This window comes from Cebus imitator, unplaced genomic scaffold (genome assembly GCF_001604975.1).
Source record: "Cebus imitator isolate Cc_AM_T3 unplaced genomic scaffold, Cebus_imitator-1.0 Scaffold10, whole genome shotgun sequence".
Taxonomy (NCBI): domain Eukaryota; kingdom Metazoa; phylum Chordata; class Mammalia; order Primates; family Cebidae; genus Cebus; species Cebus imitator.
In genome coordinates this window covers 5,382,053-5,408,174 of record NW_016107325.1, presented here as the reverse complement: position 1 = coordinate 5,408,174, position 26,122 = coordinate 5,382,053, and the positions used below count along the sequence as shown (strand labels likewise).

Genomic DNA, 26,122 nt, shown 5'->3' with positions numbered 1-26,122 from the left:
CCTAAAGTGCTGGGATTATAGGCATGAGCCACCATGCCTGACCTACTACCAATTACTCTTCATGTCCTGGCAGTTTGGTCTCTGTATGCCACACAGCCTTTGTGTGTAACCATTGTGTGTGTGTAAAAACATTGACACTTCCTTAATAAATGAAGAGATGTCCTTTTTGTACATCTGCATTTGTGAAAGGCGTAATTTCTTGAGATCTTGGCTGCTTGGGCAACTGGTTGTGCAGTGGTGACCCATTGCAGTTTTTGATTGGTCTAGTTGAAAGGCTTCATCACAGTATGTCAGAGGACCGTAGTTATAAATCTGAGTGTACACAATTACTAACCATGTTGCCATGTGTTTACGTGTTTCCCTTTTATTCTATTTACGTGTTTCTCTTTTATTCTATTTCTTTATGCATATGGCTGTCTCAACAAAAAAGATATACCTGTTATACCTATTTGTTGTTATTATATGAGAACTTTTATGTTTGTAACAATATATATGTTATTATTGCCTATATTATTGTGTAAAGTGGCCAATGAAGTGTTCTGTTATGTGTCTCAAATAAACTCCTCTTTTAAAATGTGAATAAATATCTTTTAAATAACTTTTAAAATTATTTTTTCCGAAATTATATTTCTGGGATTTTAGACCTTAGGGATTTTCATCTTTCAGGATTTCAACATTTGGGATTATGGTGTACAGGATTGTGTCTTTCAGGATTATAATCAGCTTCCCCTTGATAATACAGTTTTGTAATTTAAACTACTTGATATTAATGACCCCACCTTGAAGTTCTCCTCTCTCTTACATTCTGTCCACTTCAGCATTTGGACTCCTGCTGCTGCTTTGGTCAAATCACTTCTTGCTCTTGATGTTCTTGGCTAGCTTCTGTTCCTCTACAATTCATTAACTGTGGTGGACATTCCTTAAGCTTTAGGAATTCTTTCCCTTTCTTTGTGATGGTATACATTTCTATGACTTCAATTATTTTCTCCATGGAAATGGCTCTTTCATTCACGTCCTTCTCAGCATCTATATCCTGCTGGTTCTTGAAACTTAACATTTGTAAACTAGGTTAATCATTTTTGCTGTAAAATGTATCCCTCCTCCTGACTTTCCAGATTCTTCCAAAGGCATCACTATTTTGCATTACCATATTTCAATCTCAAACTCATCTCTGATGTCTCCTATGTCTTCAATCCCATATCTCCAACATGTCATTATATCCTATTGAGTTTTCTTTGAAATTGCTCTCACTTCTTTTATCACATGCCTTTCACATGGCCGCCTCCCTAATCAAGACCTTTGTGTAGCTCCTGTCTGTTCTATTGCAATAATTTTCCAGCATGTAGCCTCTCCTGCCTTCTAATATATTTTTCACACCACTGCCAGAGTGATCATCTCAAACAACTCTGATTATATCTGATTATGTCTTTTCTATATTCAAAATATCTTTAATGATAGCTTCATGCCTTGTTTAAGAAAGTCCATATCATTTACTTGACAGTCAAGAATGAAATATAACAATTTTTCTTTTCATTTTTATCTGCCATGGTTCTTTGCATATACCCTGAATGTCTCATTTCCCAACATACTTTCTAGTCTTTCACCTCCACACTTAAAAAAAAAATTTTTTTTGACCCTGCTTAAGTTACCCTGGATCACTCCTCTGTCTTCTTCACCTCCAGTTCTACTTATTGAAGTGCTTTCTGCTCAATGCCCTGTCCAAATGCCATCTGCTCCATGCAGACTTTCCTGATAACTGAAGCTAGGAATGATCCCTCTAGCTGGGCCACATGAGAAATACTGCCTTCTGCTTGTCATTTGATCACACGTCTTCTATGAGACGGTATCTCCTTAAGCATGAATGCATGTCTAATTATTCTTCATATTTATCACAATATTTTGCTGAGGGCAGATGCAGAGTCAGTATTTGTTGACGGTGGGAAGCCCCCAGATTTTCACTGCACTTCTTTTGTCCAGAGTATTGCATTAGCGTCTCTGCTATGAGAACTTCAGCAGGAATAAACAAAGAAGAAACTGCAAATCTGTCATTTAAATAATAGGTGGCAGCTCTGTGATATGTCTGCCATTTAGTGTGTCTTAAATTTATTTTGGATGGTAAGAGAGTCTAGGTAATAAATCAAGAATTGAAGAGAAGAGTTAAATCCTGATTTTGGCCTCACCACTAGTCTTTCTGCAATATGCACACATCCTTTCCATTCTTCAGTTTCTTCTTCAAAGAAACTGGCATCACTGGGTTACTTCAAAGGCATGGTGATAACTACTGATTACTTTGATCCTTTTAAGTGTTAAAACCATGTGGCTGTCACTTTGGCCCACTGCACTCTCTTCCTTTTGAATTGTCATGACTTTCCTGGATGCCTCGCTTACACACACTGTAATGTATTGAATGGTGGTCCTGAAAACATGTACACATCCTACTCTCTGGAACCTGTGAATATTACCCTATATGGTGGAAAAAAAAAAGGAAATATTACCTTATATGGCAAAAGATGTGATTAAGAATCTTGAAAGGAGGGATTTATCCTGAATTATCTGAGTAGGCACAAAATGCCATCACATATATCTTTTTTTTTTTTTTTAAACCATACATCCTTTTTATTGTGAAGTCATAAAGAGGTATCAAAATTAAAAGCAAAAATTACAGGGTAAGACTTAACAAAACTACTAGGAGCGTCCAAGGAAGTGAAAATGGGACTAGGTGCAGGGAAATATGAATTAATGAACATGGGAAGGACAAGGACGGGGAGAACAGGGAGCATGTGCTGAAGATACTAGGGGAGAGGATCTGGTGAAAAATTTGATCTTAGAGAAGCGCCTCGGTAAAGAAATAATGGGATAAGATTTCTAAACCCCACTATGTGCTTAAGAGTCATCCTTGCCATTGGCACTCTCTCTGTCATCCTCTCCTTCCTCAGGCTCTTTTTCATCATCCTTGATCAACTCCAGCTGGTCATCCCCCCGATCTTCATTATCATCATCATCCAGTAGGTCCCCCTCCTCAGCAGAGTCATCTGCACCCCCCTCAGACTCCATCTTCACATTAGTCTCATCTTTCTTCACAGAGCTGCTGCTCTGCTCCTCCTCTGACTTACCATCCTTCATCTCTACTACTTGTTTGCTCTGTTCCTTTTCAGTTTTTTCCAGGTTTTCCAGGAGAGAATCCACTTTTTGTTTTGCCTGGGTTAGTTCCTTCTTAATGGCCTGAAGGTCCTCTCCTTTCAACTTTCCAGACTTGGAAGATCCCCACTGTCCACTCTTAGAATTGAAGCCAGTTTTGCCCCTTGGTGAGGTGTTTCCTGATACACGCTGACGTTTCGAGGGCACTACAGCCCGAGCAATAGGAGGAGGAGGAGGTACGCGTGCTGGGTAACTGTACATCCTGTCATAATAATCACGTTGAAAGTCATAGTCCAAGTCAAAAGAGGAGCCGTACATCTCCGCTGCAGATCGTTTCACACCTGCTTTTCCTCGGTTCCCTTTTGGCTCTGCAGCCAGCTCTAAAACTTGGCCAGTAATCATTCTGTCATCCTCTCCTGCTGCAGCAGCCTGGGCATTTCTCTCATTAACATATTGAACGAAGGCAAAGCCTTTATGAACAGAGCAGCCCACAATTTTGCCATACTTCGAAAAGATTGCCTCCACGTCAGATTTCTTGACCACGAGAGTGTTGAGATTCCCAATGAACACACGGGAGTTCATGGAGTGAGGATCTGTCTTATTGGTAATGTTGCTGGCAATCATATTTGATGATAAGGTTTCTCACAAAGCTGAAAATGTAGCTGAAGATCAAAAAAATCTCACAGGAGGGAGGAGGGAGAAGAGATTCGATTCTGGGTCTCCTACTCCTGGGTTCTACATGGAGAAGCCGATTGCTGCTTGAGGTCGGCAACGCGGACACAACCGCTCAGTCTTCGTCTCTTCACAAAATGGCCCACATATATCTTTATAAGATAGACACACAGAAGAGAAGGCAATGTAAGGAAAGAGCTAGAAATTGGAATGCTGCAATTCCAAGGAACACTGGGATTGCCAGCTGCCATTAGAAACTAGGAGGGAGGCATGGAAAGAAATCTACCCTAGAATGCTTGGAGGAAGCATGGACCTCTCAGCATCTTGGTTTTGGACTTCTGACCTCTAGAATTGTGAGAGAATGCATTTCTGTTTTGAGCTACCACATTTGTGGTAGTTTGTATAGCAGCTCCAGGATGTATCTTGTGATATACATCTGATGTATACTGTGATACATTTGATGCTGATATTTAATATTTGCATGCATGTTTTGACTTTCTTACAACCTACTTGAGGAGTTAACCACTACGCTTAAAATTTTTCCTTTCAACAGGTATTTATTGAGATTCTACTACAAGTCAGGCACAATTTTAGGTCAAAGTTACAAAACTGATAGAGATTTCATTCCTGCTCTCAAAAAAGATGTAATGTTTAGGGAGTAAGGCAGTCTAAGTGAAGTGGGGGCAGGTAAGGAAGCTTCCTAGATGAGGTGACACTATACTGAGTTCCAAAGGTTGAATTAGAATTAATTAACTAGGCTGGGGGAGTTAGGAGATAGAACAATTTTAGGCAAAGAGAACAGCATGAACAAGGTCACAGAACCCAGACCTCATGGTGTGTATCTTGTGTGCTGAGAAGAAGGGGAAACACCGAGTTTTAATCTTAAACTACACATGGCAAGTGGAAGGTTTTAACCACATAGTAAGTACTCAGTAGGTGTTCCCTGAATGACTCTGTATTAAAATAGATGCAATTTATAATAAAAGTTGGTAGCATTAGTATAAAAAATGTTTTCTTACCAAATAATGTCTAAATCTGTTGGTTATCATCTGTAAGAGTGCAATGAGGATAATTATAAGATAAATAAAATTCACAAAGACATGTTTTTAAATACTGAACAGTATAATGGATATTTTACAACTTGCTACCTTTCAGCTTGTTTATATGAGGACCATAAAGCAAGTTTGTTCAGTGCCATGCATATTAATGAAAAGCCTTTTGGAGAGCAGAGGACCTAAACAGTGGTGCTGCTGTGAAGATGTGAAGGTGCCTCCGTGAGACCACATCTTACCTGTGGATGAAACTCCTGTGAAAGAAGATGGAGACACAGAACTTCAAATGGTGGCAGTGAAACCTAAAGCCACAGGGGTCCTCAGATGTGAGCCTATCAGAGACTCAAAATGGAGATGTGCCAGAAGAAACAGTGGGAGGTGGAGAAGTTAAAAAAATTCCTAAAATATTGTATGATTGTGAGCTTGCTTTTTTTTTTTTTTTTTATTACCCCAGTTAAATGTCTTATATCCAAAAGACAGGCAATAACACATGCTGGTGAGGACGTGGAGGAGAGAGAGCCCCTGAACTCTGTTGGTGGGAATGTAAATTAGTGCAACCATATGGGGAACAGTTTGGAGGTTCCTCACAAAACTAAAAATTGAGCTATGTGATTAAGCAATGCCATTGCTGAATGTATACCCCCAAAAAGGAAATCAATATATCAAAGAGATGTCTGCACTCCTATGTTTGTTGCAGCACTGTTTACAATTGCTAAGATTTGGAAGCAATCTAAGTGTCCATTGACAGATGAATGGATAAGAAACATGTGGTACATATACACAATGGAGTACTATTCAGACATTACAAAATGATATTCAATGATTTGCAACAACATGGAGGTATTCCTTTGGTATACTGATTTCCTTTCCTTTGGATAAATAGGAATTCTGGATCATACTGTAAAGTTCTATTTTTAGTTTTTTTTGGAAATTTCCATATTGTTATCTTGAGAAATGTCTATTCATATCCTTTGCCCCCCTCCCACTGCCTTTTTTTTTTTTTTTTTTTTTTTTTTTTTTTTCTCTTTTTTTTTTTTTTTTTGGAAACTGGGTCTCACTCTATTGTCCAGGCTGGAGTGGAGTAGCACAATCTTAGCTCACTGCAGCCTTGATTTCTTGGGCTCAAGCAATCCTCCCACCTCAGTCTCCCAAGTAGCTGGGACCATAGGCATGTGCCATCACACCCGGTCCATTTTTGTAGTTTTTTATAGAGATGGAGTCAGAAGCCCCAAATGGAGACATGTTTAAAGAAATAGTAGAAAATGTAAAAGTTAAAGAAAACTGGAAATCTACCATATTAACCAGTGCAGAAGCAGCAATGCAGTCTCTAGATTCAGAATCGAAGAAGAAAAGAAGAACAAGAGAAAAATGGTGACTAATGCTGGTTGTGATACAAAAAAAGCAAAAACTGAAAACAAAGGGAAATCCAAAGAAGTTGGTATCAAGGCTCCTGAAGAAACAGAAAACTGTGGGGAAGTCAGTCAAAGAGGGAGTTGAGGATATTTCATTTGCTTCTCTGACTAATTTTGTCAGTGAAAACACTTTGAAGGCAATAATAGAAATGGGCTTTACCAACATAACTGAAATTTAGCATAAAAATGATGGACCACTAATGGAAGACAGAATCTTTCAGTAGCTACACGACCAGCAGAGGCAAAAACCCTGGCATTTCTCATCCCTACATTTGAACTCATTGTTAAGTTAAAATTCATGTCCAGGAATGGAGTCTTTATTATCTCACTAATTGAACAGCTTGTCTTGCAGACTTTTCGTGTTCTTAATGAGCTAATGACTCAGCATGTGCACATGCATGGGTTGATAATGTGTGGCAGTAACAGATCTGTGGAAGTACAGAAGCTTGCAAATGGGATCAACACTGTTATGGTCACACCAGGCCATCTCCTGGACTGTATGTGGAATTCCACAGGATTTAAGTATAAAAATTTACAGTGTCTGGTTATGGATGAGGCTAAATGGTATCTTGGATGTTGGGTTTGAAGAGAAATTAAAGCAAATTATTAAATTTCTTTGAACATGGAGACTATGCCCATTTCTGCCACACAACTAAAAAACTTGAAGACCTGTCAAGGATTAAAAAAAAAAAAAAAAGGAACAGATGGATGCTGGTGTTGATAATGATAAAGCTACTCCAACAGTTGATAGTCCTGAGCAGGGATACGTTGTTTGTCCTCTGAAAAGAGATTCCTTTTGTTCTTTATATTTCTTAAGGAGAACTGAAGGAAGAAACTGATGGTCTTCTTTTCATTTTGTAGGTCTGTAAAATACCACTATGAGTTGCTGAACTACATTGTCTTGCCTACCTTGGCCATTCATTTGCAGAAGCAAAATTATGTGTACAATTACATTTTTCCAGTTCTGTAATGCAGATTCAGGGATATTGTGTACAGATGAGGCAGGGAGAGGGCTAGATATTACCGGCTGGACTGTTCAATGTAATTCTCCAAATGACCCTAAGGACCTAAGGAATATGTTCATTGTGGGAGGGCAATAGCCAGGGCCCTAAATGAAAGAGAACATGCCTTGCTCATATTTTGCTCAGAAGCATTGGGTTTCCTTTGTTACCTGAAGCAACTCAAGATTCCATTAAGTGAATTTGACTTCTCCTGGTCTAAAATGTCTGACATTCAGTCTTGGTTTGTAAAATTAGTGGAAAAGAACTACTTTCTTCATAAGTCAGCCCAGGAAGCATATGCGTCATATATGGGAGTGAATGATTCTCATTATCTGAAACAGACTTTTAATGTTAACTTAAATTTGCCTCAAGTTGCTCTGTCATCCGGTTTCAAGATGCCTCCTTCTGTTGATCTGAATGTGAACAGCAATGAAGGCAAGCCTAAAAAGAGAGGAGGTGACAGCAGATTCAACTACCAGAAAACCAAAAAAGTTAAGCCCATAATTTTTAAAAACATTAGCAAGAAATCTGTGACAGCAAGCAGTTCTCTCACTGAAGATACACTTTTCTTTCATCTTGAATAACTGTCCTGAGGTGGAATTTTCCCCTTTTGCCCTAACAAAGAAGTTTCTGTAGGCTTTAGAATTTGAATGGATATAATAACAGTGTAAATTGGCTTTGGTTGCAAGCACTAAGCATTGTTATTTCCAGCAAGTTCTTTTGTTTTTTTGGAATTAAAAACAGATTTTAATTTTTTTGGTTGCCCAAGGGCAAAGCAAGGAATCTTCATCTTTCTTGTGATAACATGATATTTTAATTTTAAAAACCTCCCAAATTTACATTATTTTAGTTTTTTTGTACATTAAAAAAACAAAAGCCTCTTAGAATCAAGATGAAAACTTCAAATTCTCTGTATTTTTTCTTTTTCTATTTTTTTCTTATTTTTAGAGATGGTCTCGCTCTGTCACCCAGGCTAGAATAAAGTAGAATCATCATAGCTAACTGCAACCTAGACCTCTCAGGCTCAAGTGAGCCTCCCACCTCAGCCAACCAAGTAGCTAGGATTACAGGCATGTACCACCTTGCCTGGCTAATTTTCTATATTTTAATTTTTTGTAGAGATGGAGTTCAGGCTAGTCTCGAACTTCTGGCTTCAAGAGATTCTCCTGCCTTGGCCTCCCAAAGCGTGTGAGGTTTACAGGCATGAGCCACAGCACTCAGCCCAACTTCTCTTTAATACGAAAAATGAGAGCTTATTCTTGAGAGGACAACAGGTTTCATTGTTTTTCTGGTCTGTCTACTGTAATGAAAGCTGGAGATGTTAATTAGGCAATAAGACACCGCATGTCTCACTCATAGGCCAGTGTTGAACAATGAGAACACATGGACACAGGGAGGGGAGCATCACACACTGAGGTCTGTGGCGGGGAACTAGGGGAGAGACGGGGGTTGAGGAGTTGGGGAGAGATAACATGGGGAGAAATGCCAGATATAGGTGATGGGAAGGAAGGCAGCAAACCACATTGCCATGTATGTACCTATGCAACAATCCTGCATGTTCTTCATATGTATCCCAAAACCTAAAATGCAATAAAAAAACACACACACACAATACTGCTGTCATTTGAGTTGGTGAGCTGTCCCCACATGGTATAATTATGATTTTCATGTTGTTAGCACTGAAGTCCTCAGAAACAGGATAAAGTGGGAAAGCAGGTGTTAGGTGAGAACTCTGACTTGCAAGGAATATCCAGTTTATAGATATGAATGCAATTAAGTACTTCCTGTCACCGGATTATATCTGTTAGGACTCTGCACATCTGATCCTTGATACAAGCTAGAATCAACTATGCTGTGAAAACTTTTTTTCAAATTTTGTAATTTTAGCAAATTAGAAAATATTCTCTATATGTAAAAATCTCCAGATGGGGCTTTTAAAGTAAAGCGAGCAAGTACCTAAGAAATGTTTCCTGTTTATCTGTTGTTTTATGTTTTGCCAGAAACAAAGGAGATGTATTTTCTGCTCACAGAGGGCTTAAAGTGTTGTTGGGAAAGAAAATGATAAAGACACTTGACAAAAGTATGTATTTTGTTTCTTTGTTTGTTTATCTTCAGAGATAGGGCCTCACTCTGTTGCCAAGGCTGGAACGCAGTGGTATGATCATTGCTCACTGCAGTCTTGAAATCCTAGGCTCATGCCATCCTCCAACCTCAGCTCCCCAAAAGCACTGAGATTACAGGTGAGACCCACTGGGCCTGGCCCCCAAATATATATATTTTTTGAAGCATATTGTGATACTTGGAAGTCCCTAAGTGGAAAGTCATATTGAGCAACCAATTAAAAAGTGAGAGGTGGGACTTGCATCTGACTAAGCCTTGGAGCACCAGATTTGAATTGGTATGGCAGGAAAAATGGCTCGAGTGGAGGGGCAGTATGGGATTAAAAACAAATGAGCATGTTTAAGGACTGAAAGGAGACCAGGTTGACTGGAGCAGTGGATTCATGTTTCAGAGCACTGGGATGTTTTGGATACATAAGTTGGATCCAGATTGCTAAAGGTCTTGCTTTAGTTTTTTATTGCTGCCATAACAAAGTATCACTAATGTAGTAGTTTAAGACAACACAAATGTATTATCTTATAGTTCTCTAGGCCTGAAGTCTAGTGGGCTCAACTGGTTTCCCGGCTTGGAATTCATAAGACAAACGTGAATGTTTTGGTGCAGTTATGCTATGAAGGAGAATCTGCAACTGTGCTCATTTAAGTTCTTGGCAGAATTCACTTCCATGTAGTTATAGGACTGAGGGTTCTGTTTTTTTGCTGGCTGTTCGATGGTAGTTGTTCTCAGCTTTTGGAGGCCACCTGCCTTCTTCACTGATGGATCCCTTGCTCGATCTTCAAAGCTGGCAATGGTGGTTTGAGTCTTTCTCATACTTTAAGTTACTCCAGTGCCTCACTCATCTGCTGTATCACTCTGATTCTTCTGCCTTTCTCTTCCACTCTTAAGGGCCCCTGTGATTATATTGGGTCCAGCTAGAGAATACAGAATAATTTCCTAATCTCCCTGTTTTAAGGTTCAGAACCTTACTTCTATCTGCAAAGTCCCTTTTGCCATGTAAGGTAACATATTCATGGGTTCTAGGGATTAAGGGCCAAGCTGAGGAGTTTGAATGTGATACAGAAGGTAATAGAGATGCACTGTAGATTCTTGAACAGAAGAAAGGTATGTAGGTACACAGGATAGATTGATGATATGACATACCTTCAAACTGGTATTATTTAACTATTCATGCAATATTTATGTAGAGGAGAGACTGAGCAAGACATAGGGAAGGGATGAGAAAAAGAACCACTGGTGGCTGTTTTTAACCTCTCTTAATTAGACCCAAGCAAATTGACTCAAACTTGAAAACGCCACTCAGTAGAAGATCCCTATAGTGAATACTTACCCTTCTTCAGGGCAGTTTAGCCAACACCCCTTGTGGGACAGTGGCTCATCCTCCCCCTGACTTATGTGGTTTATCAAAGTATTCCCTCTAAACATTTGCAGAGGAATTCTAAAATAAATATTCTTTATATCACTATCTTTTCAGTTAAGCTTCAGCCCCCTTTTATAGATGGACATCTTATACCAGCACCCCACTGTACCCCCCAGCCTTAAGCTGGCTCTGGGGATATTCATTCATTTTATTCATTCATGAGCATTTGCTATGTGCAAGTACTAATCCAGGTGCTGGGGTTACTGCAATGAGCAGAGTCCCTTTGACCTTGGAACTTACCTTCAAGTGGGAGAACAAAGTCAGCAATCAAACAAATATACATCCACTGATGCAAATATGAAGAAACTAATTAAGTAGGTTAGGAGGATGGAGAGTGATGGGTGAAGATGGAAGGTAACATTGGAGGAGACACTTAAAAGAAGTGAGGGTTTAAGCCACATGACTGTCTAGTGTAAGAGTGTTTAAGGCAGAGGAAATAGCAAATTCAATGACTGTGAGAGGGGGACATGCTTGGGACTTTCATGTAAAATAAATGGGTCTAAAAGACTATGCACTGGGTACATTGCTTATGTGATGGCTGCACCAAAATTTCAGACATGAACGCTAAAGAACTTATGTAACCAAACACTACCTGCTCATCAAAAGCCTATCGAAATAAAAAAAAAATTGGTCTAAATGTCTGGAGCAACGTGAGGGGAGAGGAGTGTTTGGAAATGTGGTCTGAGAGGTGGCGGGCAGTGCTGTAGTAAAGTCATCTGTCATTGGTCCTCATTAAGCAACATTCTAAAATTGGGCCTGCACCTTCTCACACACTGTTTACTACAAAACTTTAGTCTTATTACCACACAGAAGGATTTGTCTCAAGAAATTTGGATCAAATAATAAAATAGCATATTTCAATTTCTGGTTATAGATTGCTATGAAAAATTAACTTATATGCATTTATTGACTATTGTTTATGACAAAGCTGCTCTTTTATAATAAGAGTTGGTAATATTGTACCCTTTTTATTTTCTACCTTCAATATTATTATACAATAAAAGAGCTGAATATATAATATACTGCCGAGAGGGTAATGAGCAGGATTCAATCACACATTTAAGTGAATTTTTAAAAAATCTGAACCATGTCCAAGTTCTTCCGTCTAAGCATCACTTAAGAATCTGTTTGTTCAGTTGAGTTTCATCTCTGCAGCTGCCAAGGCACTTCAGTTCTGCCAGCTCAACTCTCTGATTGCAAAATAAAGGGTGGTCACTTAACAGTGGATGTGAAGAATAAGAATGTTCTGTGAAAAGAATGACATTATGAGAAACCCTGATAATGGAAAACTGGAGGCTTCCCTCTTGTGCCCCCCTTAGCCTGAAGGCAGTTAAATGGGAGGGTATTCTCACCTTCCTGAATCTCAGCAGCCTTTGGCGGGTATGTGTGCTTTTGGAAGATAGATGCACTTTGCTGCAGCTTACATTCATAAATATTTTTGTAGTACAATAGGTTGTCAAAACAAATCTGTGTTTTCCATTTGGGTGTGTGTGTGTCTGTGAGTGTGTCAGTATGCCTCTTCATCTTTTTGTCCATCTAGAGGTGGAGCACAAATAGTTTGCTTTCTTCATTGTGGATTTTTCATTACAGTATAGATTTGTGCAGAAGTGAGTCATGAGGAAGAGGCAAATAAATGGCCATATAATAGGTGGGAACAGCTTCTGTGTCTTTGCTTTAGCAGTTCTGTGTCTTTGCTGAAAATCTGTGGTTCTTTTAAAGCATTTTTGATAGAGAATCCTATCTGAAGCTTGGCAGTAACTACATTATTGAGCTGGGAGGGAAGGCCAGGTGGTCTTATTGACAGCACAGTTGTACCTGTGGAAATGTTGCATTGCATTCAGAGGAAAGGCACCAAGTTTCATAGAGCTTCATCACTTGTTAGCTGTGTGACCTTAAGTGATCTGCTTAACTTCTCTGAGACTCCATTTTTTATTTTGTAAAATGAGGAAAATAATGCTTACATCCTGGAGTGATTATGAGAATTACATGACGTAATGCAAGTATAGTGCTTAGGGTAGTGTCTGCCCGTGCTAAATGCCCTATAAATGGTAGCCATTTTTACTATGATTTTTCTTTGGCTTATTTCATTCTGATGGCACAGCATGTAGACTTGGCATAAAGCAGCAGTCTTTATGGTGCATGGAAATATGGTCCGTTAGAGGCTAGCACATCAAACCCTGCAACTCAGTATATACACTCCTTCGAATTTTTCACAATATTTTTATCTCTTCAAGGAAACCTGGAGAAAACATTTTGCTGCATGCTGCCTGAATTGACCAGCAATTCTAGTTTTCAAGTCGATGGTAAATGGATGTATTTATGTGTGCTGATTTGCCTCAACTTAAAGAATTCCTCAGGGAATTCTTTAAAAGACACAGAACAGAATGGAAATGCTTTTATTTTTTCCGTAAGCCATGGAAAATTGTGTGTGTGTGTGTTTGTGTGTGTGTGTGTGTGTGTGTGTGTGTGTCCTTAGTGATCTAAAAGTTACTTAGAAGTGGTCAGGCAAAATGGAAAGATTTGCTAATGAAAGATTTATCTCCCCATGACTGCAATTTTATGTCCTTTCAGATTAATTTATCTGAGTCTTTTTCTATTTAGAAAAGCATTTAGTGCAATTTGGAATTGCAATTAGGATAGTCTATACCATCTGCAGTGCTTGATGTAATTCTCTAGCTTCACTGTGGTTACATCACAAAGGAGGCTGGAGCTGAAGTCTGCTCTTTCACTCTAGAAAACCCAACAGTGCCCACACAATGTCTATCCTTAATAGGTATTCAATATTGGTTAATAGATAATAAAGTTTTACTCCTGGTGCAGTTTCCATTAGTGCTTGTGGTGAAAAATTGTGCATTAGTATTTTAAAAATTATGGATTGATGGACAGAGGATGCCACTTTCAAAGGTTCTTGGTTCTAATTCTAGATTGACAATAGCCCCTATGACATTGACCCAGGCATCTCTTAGTCATTCTGTTTTCATTCAGTCAATTCTCAGATGGGATAACAAAACTGATAACAGCTTCTAGTATTTTAAGGAGAGTTATTGCTGTTGTTTTTTGCATATCTAAATGTTGAAAATTTTAATTTAGAGGTCAATGTCATTCTTTTCATTCACATCTGCTGTTAAGTAGCCACCCTTTATTTTGCAATCAGAGAGTAGAACTGGCAGAATTTAAGTGCCTTGGGTCCAGGATGGATTGATTCATTCATTTATCGATCACTCATCCTGTATTCATGCAGCACTGAGTGGCACAGTGTGGTGTAAGCTTTACAGTCAAGACTTGGGTTTGCATCTAAGCTCTCTTACTAGTTTTGCGATCTTGGTAAAATTACTTCGCCTTTATGGGCTTCCATATTGACAACTATGAACATAGGTGGTTGTAATGATTACAGAAGAATGAACAGGTGACATGCCTGCACAGTGCATATTGCTCGAAGATGGGAGGTGCTCCACTTCCCTCCTACTGTGCACACTGGCATCTCATGGAACAGACTGACAGTCCTTACTCCTAAGAGAGTTTACAATCTAAATGAGGAATACATAAAAAAGAACATAACATTAAGATTTAGCAATAAGAATCCTGGTCTTATTAACAAATGGGTCTGTGGATAGTTTGAGTGAAAACAGTGAGTAAAAACCAGGGTTCAAAAACAGAGTCCAAATGAAACATGATTGACAGCCAACTTTAACTTCTTGTCCTGGAGCTGCATTTGCCAATGCTTTCTTCATCAATGGCTGAGTTTTAGTCATACCACAAAAGTGAAATCTCTCATACCTGCTTCCTGATCAAGGGGATTATGTTTAGCTATACGTGAGTTGTGCTAGGTTAAGTATTAAAGAGTTTGTTTTCTCAACTTCTCCTAAATAGATTAAGTGGCATATTAATGTGCTTTTAATTCTATTATCTTTAATATTTTTAATTTAAAATGTATGCAATGGGTTGGGAGTGCTGGGGGATGTACCCAGCCCCCACAAGCAGATTTGTTACTACCCCATCTGCCACCCCAAATGCTAAATCCCAGGAACACCACTGCTTTGCAGTATGTTCTATTTTACAAGACTTTGAGGAAAGAGAAACACAGAAAGACAGTGACAATCACTGCAGGGTTAGAGAGATAGAGAGCATAAGGTTAGAGCTAAAACTTCTAAAAAGCAAATGGAGTGTTTGAAAAAAGGAATAGAGGGAATAATCAAATACATTTACTAGGAAATTAATGAACAGGCTAAAGGTATTTATGTAGGCAGACAGCATATGGAAAAGGGGGAAATGAATCATGGAAGAAGGCAGCAAGTCTTATCACATGAGCTTTTTCATCTTGAGAAGTGTGTGTGTGTGTGTGTGTGTGTGTGTGTGTGTGTGTGTGTGTGTGTGATTGGAAGGAGAAACAGTTACTGGTCCAGTCCATACCACAGGAGAAAGGAAAAAAGTGTCTTCCATGAGGTTGTCATGATGGTTAATGTGTTCTGAAGTGTTATATCAGAGCTATACCTTGTAGAGGACTACTGCAGCAATTATAAAGAGAAAGCCAGAGAGCAAGGAGAGGGGCTGCAGAGAGCTGAGATCTGTATGAAGATGGTAAGCTTCTCCACTTGTGGGCACTTTTATTGCCCCCTCCTCCTTCCTGGTTTTAAGACTTGCTGTCATGCCCAGTGATTGGTGTTGCCAAGGCCCAAATAGCTTCCGGTATTGGTGTCTCCTGTAAGAATGACTGTAGAGAAATGGGAGGCTTGGAGAGATTGTGGGATTTTGAAAGACTATGGGTTTGAAAATTTCTGCAACTTGGGGCTCTAGAGATAGGGAGGGGAAGACAAACTTGTTCCTAAGTGTTTCTGATAAAGAGTTATCTTGGCCAGATATGATGGCTCATGCTTGTAATCCCAGCCCTTTGGGTGGCTGAGGAGGGTGAATGGCTTCAGCTCAGGTGTTTGAGACCAGCATGGTCTCCATGGCAAAACCGCATCTACAAAAACAAAAATTAGCTGGGCTTGGTGATGCATGCCTGTAGTGTCAGCAACTTGGGAGGCTGAGGCAGGAGGATTGCTTGAGCTCAGGAGGTTAAACCTTCAGGGAGCCGAGAATGCGCCACTGCACTCAACCTGGGCGACAGAGTGAGCCCCTGCCCCCCTACCCCCCAGAATATCTTGCCTCATTAAATGTAATTGTAACACTGGGGACAGAGTTCAGGAGAGTATGTGGCACAAGTGAGTGTGGGAAGTGATAAAGCCCATGGGAGGAGCCTGAGAATAATGCAGAAAGGAAAATGCCAAATAGGCCCCAGAGCAGTTGAATAAAATGGCTGAACCTGGGTGATATGAGAAAAGGCTCTAAAAATATGGGTGAATCTGAGGCCAGAGGATGGCCAGGAGTGAAACTGCCCTGCCAGTCTACAGCAAAGCCACCTGAAGTGAGAGCTGAGCAGTTAGCACAAAGCCAGGAGTCAGGGCAGTGACATCTGCACTAAACCGACGGGCTAGACTTGGGTTGCACTGCAGAGAGAGGGCTTGGAATTGAACTTCCCTGGGGGTGATCTCTACACAGATGCCTGAGTGGGGCTGTGTACTGGCACTATGCTCCCTGCTCAAAGCTTGTATGTGGAAATTATAATCTAGCAGCTTATTTTTGAAATCTTGAAAAATCTTCTGACCATAATAAGTTCATAGCTAAAAGCCTCCAGATAGACAGTAAAGCACAATTTCAAAAAAGAACTTACATCTAATGAAGTAAAAAAAAAAAAGGGTAATTTTATAAGATCAAAAATGTAATGACATTTAATAACTTCAAAGAGATAAAGAAGTGAAAGTATCTATACATAGACATATAGATAGCTATATTGATATATAAAAATATGATGTTATAAATCAAGAGTGGATTATTATGGAAAAGAACCAATTAGAAATAATGGCAATGAAAAATAAGGTTGTTGATATAACAAGACATAGTGAACTAGACATAACTGAAGAGTCAATTAGTGCATCATAAAATTGTGTTAAAATATTAATCTTATCTGATATTCATTGAGTGCTTATTATGTGCCTGGCATTATTCTAAGCATTTAATACATACAATTTCATTTAATCCTTGCAAGAATGATATAAAGTAGGTTATCTTTTCATTCTCAATTTATTGATTAGGAAATTAAGGCAAAGAGGATAAGTAATTTTCCAAGAGTCACATAACTAGTCTTGAATCTAAAAAGAGCCCTTGTGTTTAACCATTGCACTGTAACATTAACTCCCAAGATTTCTCAAAATGCAGCACAAATAGATAAAGAGATAGAAACTAAAGGAGGAAAAATTGAGAGGGGATAAATTTCAGACATAATGAATAAAAATCTATATTTTAACAAATCTGCAGGTGATTCATAAGCATTTTATAGACTGAGAGCCTTGTTTATTCCCAAGTCTTTTCTTAAGATAGTAATGAACAAAGCTCTTCTCTCATCCTCTATTGGATGCTTCTCTGAGTCATGACTCAGATTCTGGGAGAATCCGACAAGGGAAGCTCACTATTCAGCAGTCCCTAGGGTGATTTGGAAGCCTAGATCTTCTGAACGCAAATTTCAAATGATTGCTAGTGGTTTACCCATTTTACAACTGAGGAAACAAAGACATTCTCAAATTTGTACATTTTAGAATGTTGAGAAGGCTATATCTGGTTATAGTAGGAAACAGTACTGTAATTAGTGATATGTGTCATGGGCAAGAGAAGGGTTAACACGGGAGAGAGGTAGCAATATGTGGCCATATATTTGGCCTGGAGAGAACTCCATCTGCTAACCATCTTTGGAGGCCAATGAAAGACACGATTGGGAGAGCAATGAGCAGACAGTGAGGGCCAGTTCTTTTATAGAGATCTCAAATGCTTGGTTACCAAACTTTCTGAAGACTACCTCAGTTTTGAGGTAATATAAGCAAATTATTTTTGTACAAACATGGCTTGAGACATTCTCAAACTGACCCATGTATTTCAAATTCTAGCACTTAATGGAACCCAACAGAACCAGCTGATTGGGGAATATCTTCACCAGCTTATGTGAACTTTGTTTCTAATATCCTAAAATCTCTATTGACAAGACAGGATTTCTGACAATTTGTCTCCATTCATATTAGTGTGCAGAACTGAAGACAACTATTAATCCATCAGGATTTTCCATATTCCTCCTCATTTCTGTCCTATTCTCCTCAAGCTGACCTGGGTTGAAGGGCCAAAGCAGCTTTCAGCAAACTATGCTCATGGCCTGCCACACCTGTCAGGCCATAGGATGTTGTATCACTAAAGATTTTACTCAGGCAGTTTTTTTTCTAAAGTATTTTAATTTCCTAAGATATTTTAGAATCTTTAATATTTTTCAAGAAGGCAAAGTCTTTCTAGAAACAAACAGTTTATTAACACAAAATAAAAAGGTCTAATAGTGATAGACAAGGGGCTTTAAGAATGGAATTGAGAAGTCAGGGATCTGTATGAAATGATAATATGACTGTCTTTGGATGAATTGCTGTGTTGGAAAAATCAGGAAATTTGATATCTGACAGGTCCAGGCAGAATTTTGACTATTCTAAAATGTACAAATTTGAGAATATCTTTGTTTCCTCAGTTGTAAAATTGGTAAAATAATACTTCCCATGCAGTGCCATGTGTATAAATGTGTGACACATTAATAACATCTAAACAAAAATGAGTTTTCTTTTCTTCTGTTATCTGGTTTCATTGCACATGAAATGTTATCAGCATCAATTTTTAGAGTTCAGAGGAACATCATGCCAATATTTTAGTGTTCAAACTTCCAGTTAGGAAAGCGACATGTTATCTAATCCAAATCGCTCATGTTTTAATTTATTCTGTAAAATATGAAAATAGCAAATTCGTATGCTGGTCAGGTTGCCCCTGAAGACATGGATGTGGGGACTAAGAACCTTAAAGCTCACATAGAGAGTGGAGCTGAGTTGGTGTATGTTAGCCAGCAGGATAAGCTGCACTCACCTGCCAGGCTGCAGAAGGGAGATGAAGTACCCTGATCACTCTTGTCTTGATTCTGAGTCCAGCCAACACTGCCTTTGAAAGTGATGAGGATGTGCATTCATTGCCATAGACTAAAGGAGAAATGTCCTGTAAAAATAAATCTTGCACTTGTAGACATCCTAAAGTCTCTAAGGTAAGATCTTTTCCAGTCTATTTGCACTGTGAAAAGGAGACTGAGGAGGAAATTGAGGCACACTCAGCTGTCAGACATGGAGCTAAGGATACACATAGCTGCCTGATGTCATGCCAACCAGTCTGCCTCTTGATTGCCTCCAAAGGATTTATGAACAAAATCCTGTCTTTATGTGGTACTCCTAAGGTACCTACCATAGTCCTGGCATCTAGAAAGTGCCATGATGTCTGACTATTGTCTCAGAAAGTCACTTTCTTTTTTTAATTTTTATTTTTTTAACTACAGTAGCCATCACAATCTAGGGATGTTTGGGATTCAGATAGACTCTTTTCCCTTCTCCCTTAAGCTTAATCTGGTCAGTAGGAAAGGAAACTTGACCATAATGCATCCTTAAGGCAATCTTCTTTAAAATGACATGTCCTGAAGATTTAAGCACATGGCAGGGATTATTATACAGTCATCTTCAGAAAGTTTATGACCGGATGTGGGAACTGAAGAACTTGGGATAATTGGATCAGGTTGTGATGCACTGCGAATCATTTGTGGTTTTGGTGGCAGCAAATGTGCTAGTAAGAACAAACAAGTCAAAACTAACTGCAGTAGGCCTATTACTTGCAGGAAATAGGTTCCCACAAGAAGCTCTTGATGAACAAGTAGCTTAGTGGTACCATAAAAACCCAGGGACTTTAGCCTGAGGTCAAAGGTACTTACTAGTTGCCAGTTCTTGGTCTTGATATTGAAGGAAAGAAAATATCTGAAAATCAAAAGAGGAATTCACGAGATCAGTGAAGGAGGCCAATTAACCCACTTTGCAACCAAAACTAAACAAAACCAAACAAGAACAAAAACACCATGCCCAGAAAGTTGAGAAAAAAGGAAAATTAACATAAGTGTATCAGACTTTGTGAAACTTTGGAGCATCCTAGGAAGGAAATGATAAAAACTATCACCAGCTAATTACTAGACAGTATCTGCTGCCAGAGTCAGGGAAACAGAACCAAGGAGGAATCAATCTCCCCTCCATGAAGTGCTAATTTCAAAGCCCAATTAGGTTTCCACAGTGCTGATTTCTTGGCTATGGACAAAGTGTGTGGCATTCTCACGCTTTTCCATGCTGCTGCCAAGCTTGTCCTGCACTGTGTCCTTAGGTGCCCACTGATAATATCCTGAACCTGACACACCTGAGGTCACCCCTGCTCAGACAGAGCTCCTGCCAAATTGTCTTAGATTGAGATTGAATTTTCAATTCCCACTTCTGAGAGAGACTCAGTCCCTGGTTCAGACACTGGGAATCGCTGGTCTTTTCTCAACCACCTCCATACATCTATGTGCTGAGGGCCTTTCTTAGAACAGGGGTTTGGTCAGCATCTCAGCTAAGCTAAGCAGCTGTCTCTGGAGGATATCAGGAAAGGCCTTCAAAGTCTCTGTGTCCCTGTGACCACCCTCCTCAACATACATGCCTCACTGCCACGCCGCCAAGTGATAAGATCAAATGGCCTTTCTCCATATATGGGACATAAGGACAGAAGTGACATTTAGGGCACAGGAAAGGATGGGAGAATTTTCTTTTCCTCAAGTGTCTCATGACTCTAGAGGGATTGTATAAGTTTAGGAGTCAGAAAAGCTGGACTCTAATTCTGGCTCTGCTAGCCACTTAACTTGAGAGTCTCATGTTAGATGCATAAAAAGAGGGAGTTGCATGTGAAAAGCAGTATGGCAATTGCTCAAAGGGCTAAAAGCAGAACTGTAATTCCACCTAGCAATCCCATTACTAGATATAGCCAGAGGAATATAAATCATTCTACCATAAAGACATATGCAGATGAATGTTCATTGCAGCACTGTTCACAATAGCAAACATGGAATCAACCTAAATGCCTGTCAGTCACAGATTGGATAAAGAAACTATAGTACATATACACCATGGAATACTATGCAATCATAAAAAAGAATGAGATCATGTCTTTTGCAGGGTCTTGGATGGAACAGGAGGCTATCATCCTTAGCAAACTAATGCAGGAATGGAAAGCTAAATACCACATGTTTTTACTTACAAGCTAAATGATGAGAACTTTTGAACACAAAACAGGGAATAATAGACATTGGGATCTACTTGAGGGTGGAGGGTAGGAGGAGGGAGAGGAGCATAAAAAATAATTATTGGGTACTGGGCTAATACCTGGGTGATGAAACTATCTGTACAATAAACCCCTGTGACACAAGTTTACCTGTGTAATGTAGGCATGTTACCTATGCAACAAACCTTCACATGTACCCCCAAACCTAAAATAAAAAATTTAAAAAAGAGGGGGTTGTATTAGATAATCAATAGAAGGATCTGTTTCAGTCCTAACTGTCTTTAATAATCTGTGAATATGCAGTCAAGAAGGAGGTTTCAGGCATTCATCACATCCTCTTCCTGTCATTTGCCTTTCTTGACTTTCATGTTCTTTCCCTTCATTGAATCCATATGTACTTTGTTCCCCCTTTATGGCATTTACCATATTCTGCCTTATAGTCATTTGAATTCTTGACTTCTCACCTCCTAGAGATGATAAGTTTGAGAGTATCAAGGATGGAAATTTATATACCTTGGTTTTGCATCAATGTACCAAGTGAAGTGCCTGGCACGTAAATATTTCGGAAGTTAGATTCTCAATGTTCAGCATGAGATCCATGATAAGTCAACGGTTTCTGCCTTATGGCAGGTGCCTGGTGTCTGGGAACAATTCTTAACGCACTGTTAAGTTGTCACATCTCAATCAATATGGCAGCCGTGGCTGGTCTGATGAGTAGTAGTTGGAACCTTTTCTTTCAGGTTGTTTGGGGTCAACTTGTATGTTTTGTGCTCTTTGGTAGCCCCTTTAGATTATGGTTCTTGGACTTTTTAATTCTCATTTCTCTCAGGTGTTTGTTTGCTCAGCACTGTGGTGCTAAAGATGCTGTACATCAATTGTTGTAATGGTTGTCTTGAAAGCAGCAGGCTGTGGTAAGAAGGATTTGAGACTTAATTGAACAGTGACTATGAAGGAGTCAAGTGTTATATTGCAAAGCAGCCACTTGATTAATGGACGCAAAACACCTTTTCCCTTCTTTTACTGTTTTTCTTCTTGTTTTGCCTTAAAGTTGAGAGACCAAAAGAACTTATAGTAGTTATAGTCATCTATAAATTCTTTGGTTTTCGGTTTCTTAGTGAATTTGTAGACTACTCTGAACCTCTGTACTGCCAAAGAGATTGAAGAGAAAGGGATTCTGTGATGCTAATATTCTGATATGCCAGTGAGAAAATAGCTACATTACCATTTTTCACTGCTATCTGAAGCCCTGCTTTTAAAATTAGTCTCCAGAGCATCACTTTGATAATTTATGATGTTGGCAGAGAGCAAGTCTTCAGGGTTCAGTGGTGCTCAGTTCTGAGAGGGATACTAAAGAACTGCAAGTCATGGACGCAGGAGACATTTGTCTTGAGTTTTGACTGCCTAGTTCTTGAGCACCCTGGCTAGGCTTATAGGAATTTTCCTCATATAAAGCAATGTTCCTCATGACCAAAGAAGCTGAAAATGCCAAATACTTGCTTTCTTGCAGCTAGAGGATAGGCATGTGACTGGTTTCTACCAATTGGGTGCAGTCACCTCTTTTTTGGAAACTGATGAAACAAAAAACCTCAGAACACTTGAATTTTTATCTTAGGGAGGGTAATGGCCACAGCAGCAACCTAGAGGTTTCTGAAGTAGTTATGACAACAGTTTATCTGCCATGTCCATTAATGTGGTTGTTGGGAGGACTGTGTTCAGTGAGGCTGTTTGTTTTTCTTCACAGGACCAACCTGTGAAGGATCTGTGGTGGATCTGAGGCCTTGTTCTGGGCTGCACAGCCTCTAAGCCTGGTTCTCCAGCTCTTCTGTAGATTGTGTGAGCTATGTAATATATTTTAATAAATCCTGTTTCTGCTTTAATTAGCCAGAGTTGGTTCCTGTTGCTTGCATCTAAAAACTGTGATTGATACATTGGTTCATTCCCTCAAAAGATTTCTAATCTTTGGGTGGAGGTGACTAACATAAAAGAAACATCTGGAATATATAAGATAGCATGTCAGATTATATCCAGTAGCTTGGGCTTAACTACTACAGGAATAGGGAATAGGAAGAGAAAGCACAGCACAGTGATTCAGACTTCAGACTAAATCCAGGGATTACCAACTCGGATGCCGTGAAGGGCCATGCAGTGAGAAGTAAAAGAATGCAGCAGTTGGGCTTTGGGAAAATTAAATGAGACAATATTTATAAAGCTCAGTGTACTGTTTATAATAAATGGACAAAACAGGTACCATGGTCATAGCAACAACAATAATGAAGGCTAAACCAATAAAAATTGCTGGTCTTTACCTATTGCTTACTGTGAGCTGGACCTTGTTCTAGAGCTTTATTCTTAGGATGCATAAATTACGTATTAAGCTTGCCTGGGAATGTCCTGCTATATCCTGTTCAGTTTAGCATTTATCCTGGATCTTTCTTTTCTTTTTCTCTTTTTCTTTTTTTTTGAGATAGACTCTTGTTCTGGTGCCCAGGTTGGAGTGCAGTGGTATGATCTTGGCTCACTTCATGCAACCTCTGTCTCCCAGGCTCAAGTGATTCTTCTGCCTCAGGCTCCCCAGTAGATGGGATTACAGGAATGTGCCACCATGCCCGGCTAATTTTTGTATTTTCAGTAGAGATGGGGTTTCACCATGTTGGTCAGGCTGGTCTCAAACTCCTGACCTCAAATGATCCACCCACCTCAGCCTCCAAAAGTGCTGGGATTACAGGTGTGAACTACTGCACCTGGCCTCCACAGTGCGGTTCCTGATGGCCATTCAGTGGACCAACCAGTTGTGCCAAGGCCTGTGAGACACAGCTTGCAAGAAAAGGAACAAATATAGCTAAGCAACTGAGTAAAGTACGTGAATATGTCACAACATGAATATTCTACTTATATTATTATTATTTTAATATTCAGAAACAAAAAAATTGAGGCATAATGTATACTGATATGTATTGTTTTAAGGAAAAAATTATTTCTGAAATAGTGTTTGAATAAAACTAATTTATAGATCTACCTATACATTTCAAAGATTTTTTGAGGTCAGTAAATAAGTTTAATTGAACTGTGCATTATTATTTCAAAAATAATATGCATTTTACTCATTTTTAGTGCCTCTTTTCACTCTCAGAAATATATTGTTTTGGACAATAAATTATAAGATCATCTTACATGATTGTATTGCTTAATCCTCTCAACAACCCTCTGAGTAGATTATTTTTAACAAATTCTGTTCACAATTGAGAAAACTAAGGGCCAGCAAATTACAGGAATCTGTTTCTTAAAATACTTAGCTATATCTGCAGCAAGCTGAGATTTTAAATTTGGGAATCTGGCTCCAGAGTCTTTACTCACAACCATTACTCAAAGGTAGGCCTCATGGGAGAAGTAGGATTTTAGTCCAGAGACTTGTTCTCTTCCACTGAGCCTCTTCCTGGAGTGTAACCTGGGGCAATTTACTTCCCCTCTTTGAGCTTCTTGTCTTTATTTATAAAATGGGGATGCTACTCTATGTCATAGAGTTGCTGGGAGGAATCAATGAATTAATGTGTAAGAAAGTGCTTTTGTAGGCTTAAAATGGTGTACATATTTAGGATAATCATGTGTGGCCTTTTCCATACATCTAAGGCAGCATTTTGTTGGATGATGCCCTAAACCAGAAGTTGGGGTGCATGCTGGGCAGTAGTCAATGGCTCTCAGTTGCTACAAGTTCTATCTCCAATTGGATAAAGTCAAAGATAACACATCAGATGTGTGTAAAGAAACCCACTATGGTGTTATATGTTAAGAATCCTCATACTGGTGACATGAAGCATATGCATGTGTGGTTGAATTCTTCTGGGTTTGCAAAGAGTCATAGAGCCAAGCGATTGGAAGATTTAAAATCTGTTCTATTTTTTTTAGAAGTGTCTGCCAGCAAAGAGAAATCATTTCTGCCTTGTGTCTCTGATTTCTGTGTAAAATCTAAGTAGAAAATGGGGGGAAAAACTGGGTCATTGTGGCTGACTGATGGACTCTTTAATAATCCCATGAAGGTAATTTACTGTCCTCATGGCTATTGTTCAGGCTCTAATCGCTATCCTCTCAACAATGACAGGAGTTGGAATTACCTCAAGTCTGAACTCCACTGACCCACTTGGTTTGCTGCTACTGTGCAGATTTTTCTCAAGTGCAAATTTGATCACTCCACTTCCCTGCGTATAATCCGTCAATGGTTTCCTTTGTCCTTAGGATAAAGTTTAAAGCCCTTTGCATGGTGGGGTGGACATCCACTATTTTGCCCTGCCCCACTCTCACTCCACATAAGATGGATTTGACTGAATTACTTGGAACTAACTATGGACATGTGACCCAGGCCTGGCTGATTAGAATATTAGAGATTCATTTAGGGATGAGCATAAGATCCAATTCAGGCCACTGCAAAGTTAAGCCTGAGTTGAAGAAAACTCTTGATCCACTATATTTCCCTGCCTCACTCTTCACTCCATGTTGGGTGGATTCTACTAAATTACCTGGAACTAACTGTGGGCACATGACTCAGGCTTGGCTAATTAGAGTGTTAGAGATTCATTCAGGGAGGGGTACAAGATCCAATTCAGGCCACTGCAAGTTAGGCCTGAGTTGAAGAAAGATTCCTGATGATCAGCCAAGTACTATAACCAGCCATACTGGAAAACTCATTACCTCTTAAACTCTCTAGTATCTGAGTCACTGCATTCTGCATTTTGCTATTTGTACTGTAGTCCCCCTTAATTTGTGGGTGGTATGTTCCAAGACTCCCAGTTGGATACCTGAAACCAGGGATACAGTGGTACCAAACTCTATGTACTACATATTTTTCTCATATATACATAGCTATGATAAAGTCTAACTTATAAATTAGGAATAGTAAGAGAATAACAACAGTATACTATGATATACTCCAATAAAAGTTATGCAAATGTGGCCCCTCTCTCTCTTTCTCAAGATAATCTTATTGTATGTCATATTTTCAAATCATGGTTGACTGTGGGTAACTGAGACCACGAAAAAGGGAACTGGATGAGGAGGACTACTGTCCTAAAGAGTTACGCACCT

The 26,122-nt window shown here is 39.2% G+C and overlaps 1 protein-coding gene across 1 annotated transcript; it reads right to left on the bottom strand.

Moving 5' to 3' along the window:
- Positions 1–2,624: 2,624 nt before the first annotated feature.
- LOC108317390 (heterogeneous nuclear ribonucleoproteins C1/C2-like) lies at positions 2,625–15,860 on the bottom strand. The gene is made up of 2 exons (XM_037745872.1): positions 15,816–15,860; positions 2,625–3,400 (listed from the first exon to the last, which is right to left on the bottom strand). The coding sequence occupies exon 2, from the start codon at positions 3,397–3,399 to the stop codon at positions 2,884–2,886; it is 516 nt and encodes a 171-aa protein (XP_037601800.1). The 5' UTR covers position 3,400; positions 15,816–15,860; the 3' UTR covers positions 2,625–2,883.
- Positions 15,861–26,122: the final 10,262 nt, after the last annotated feature.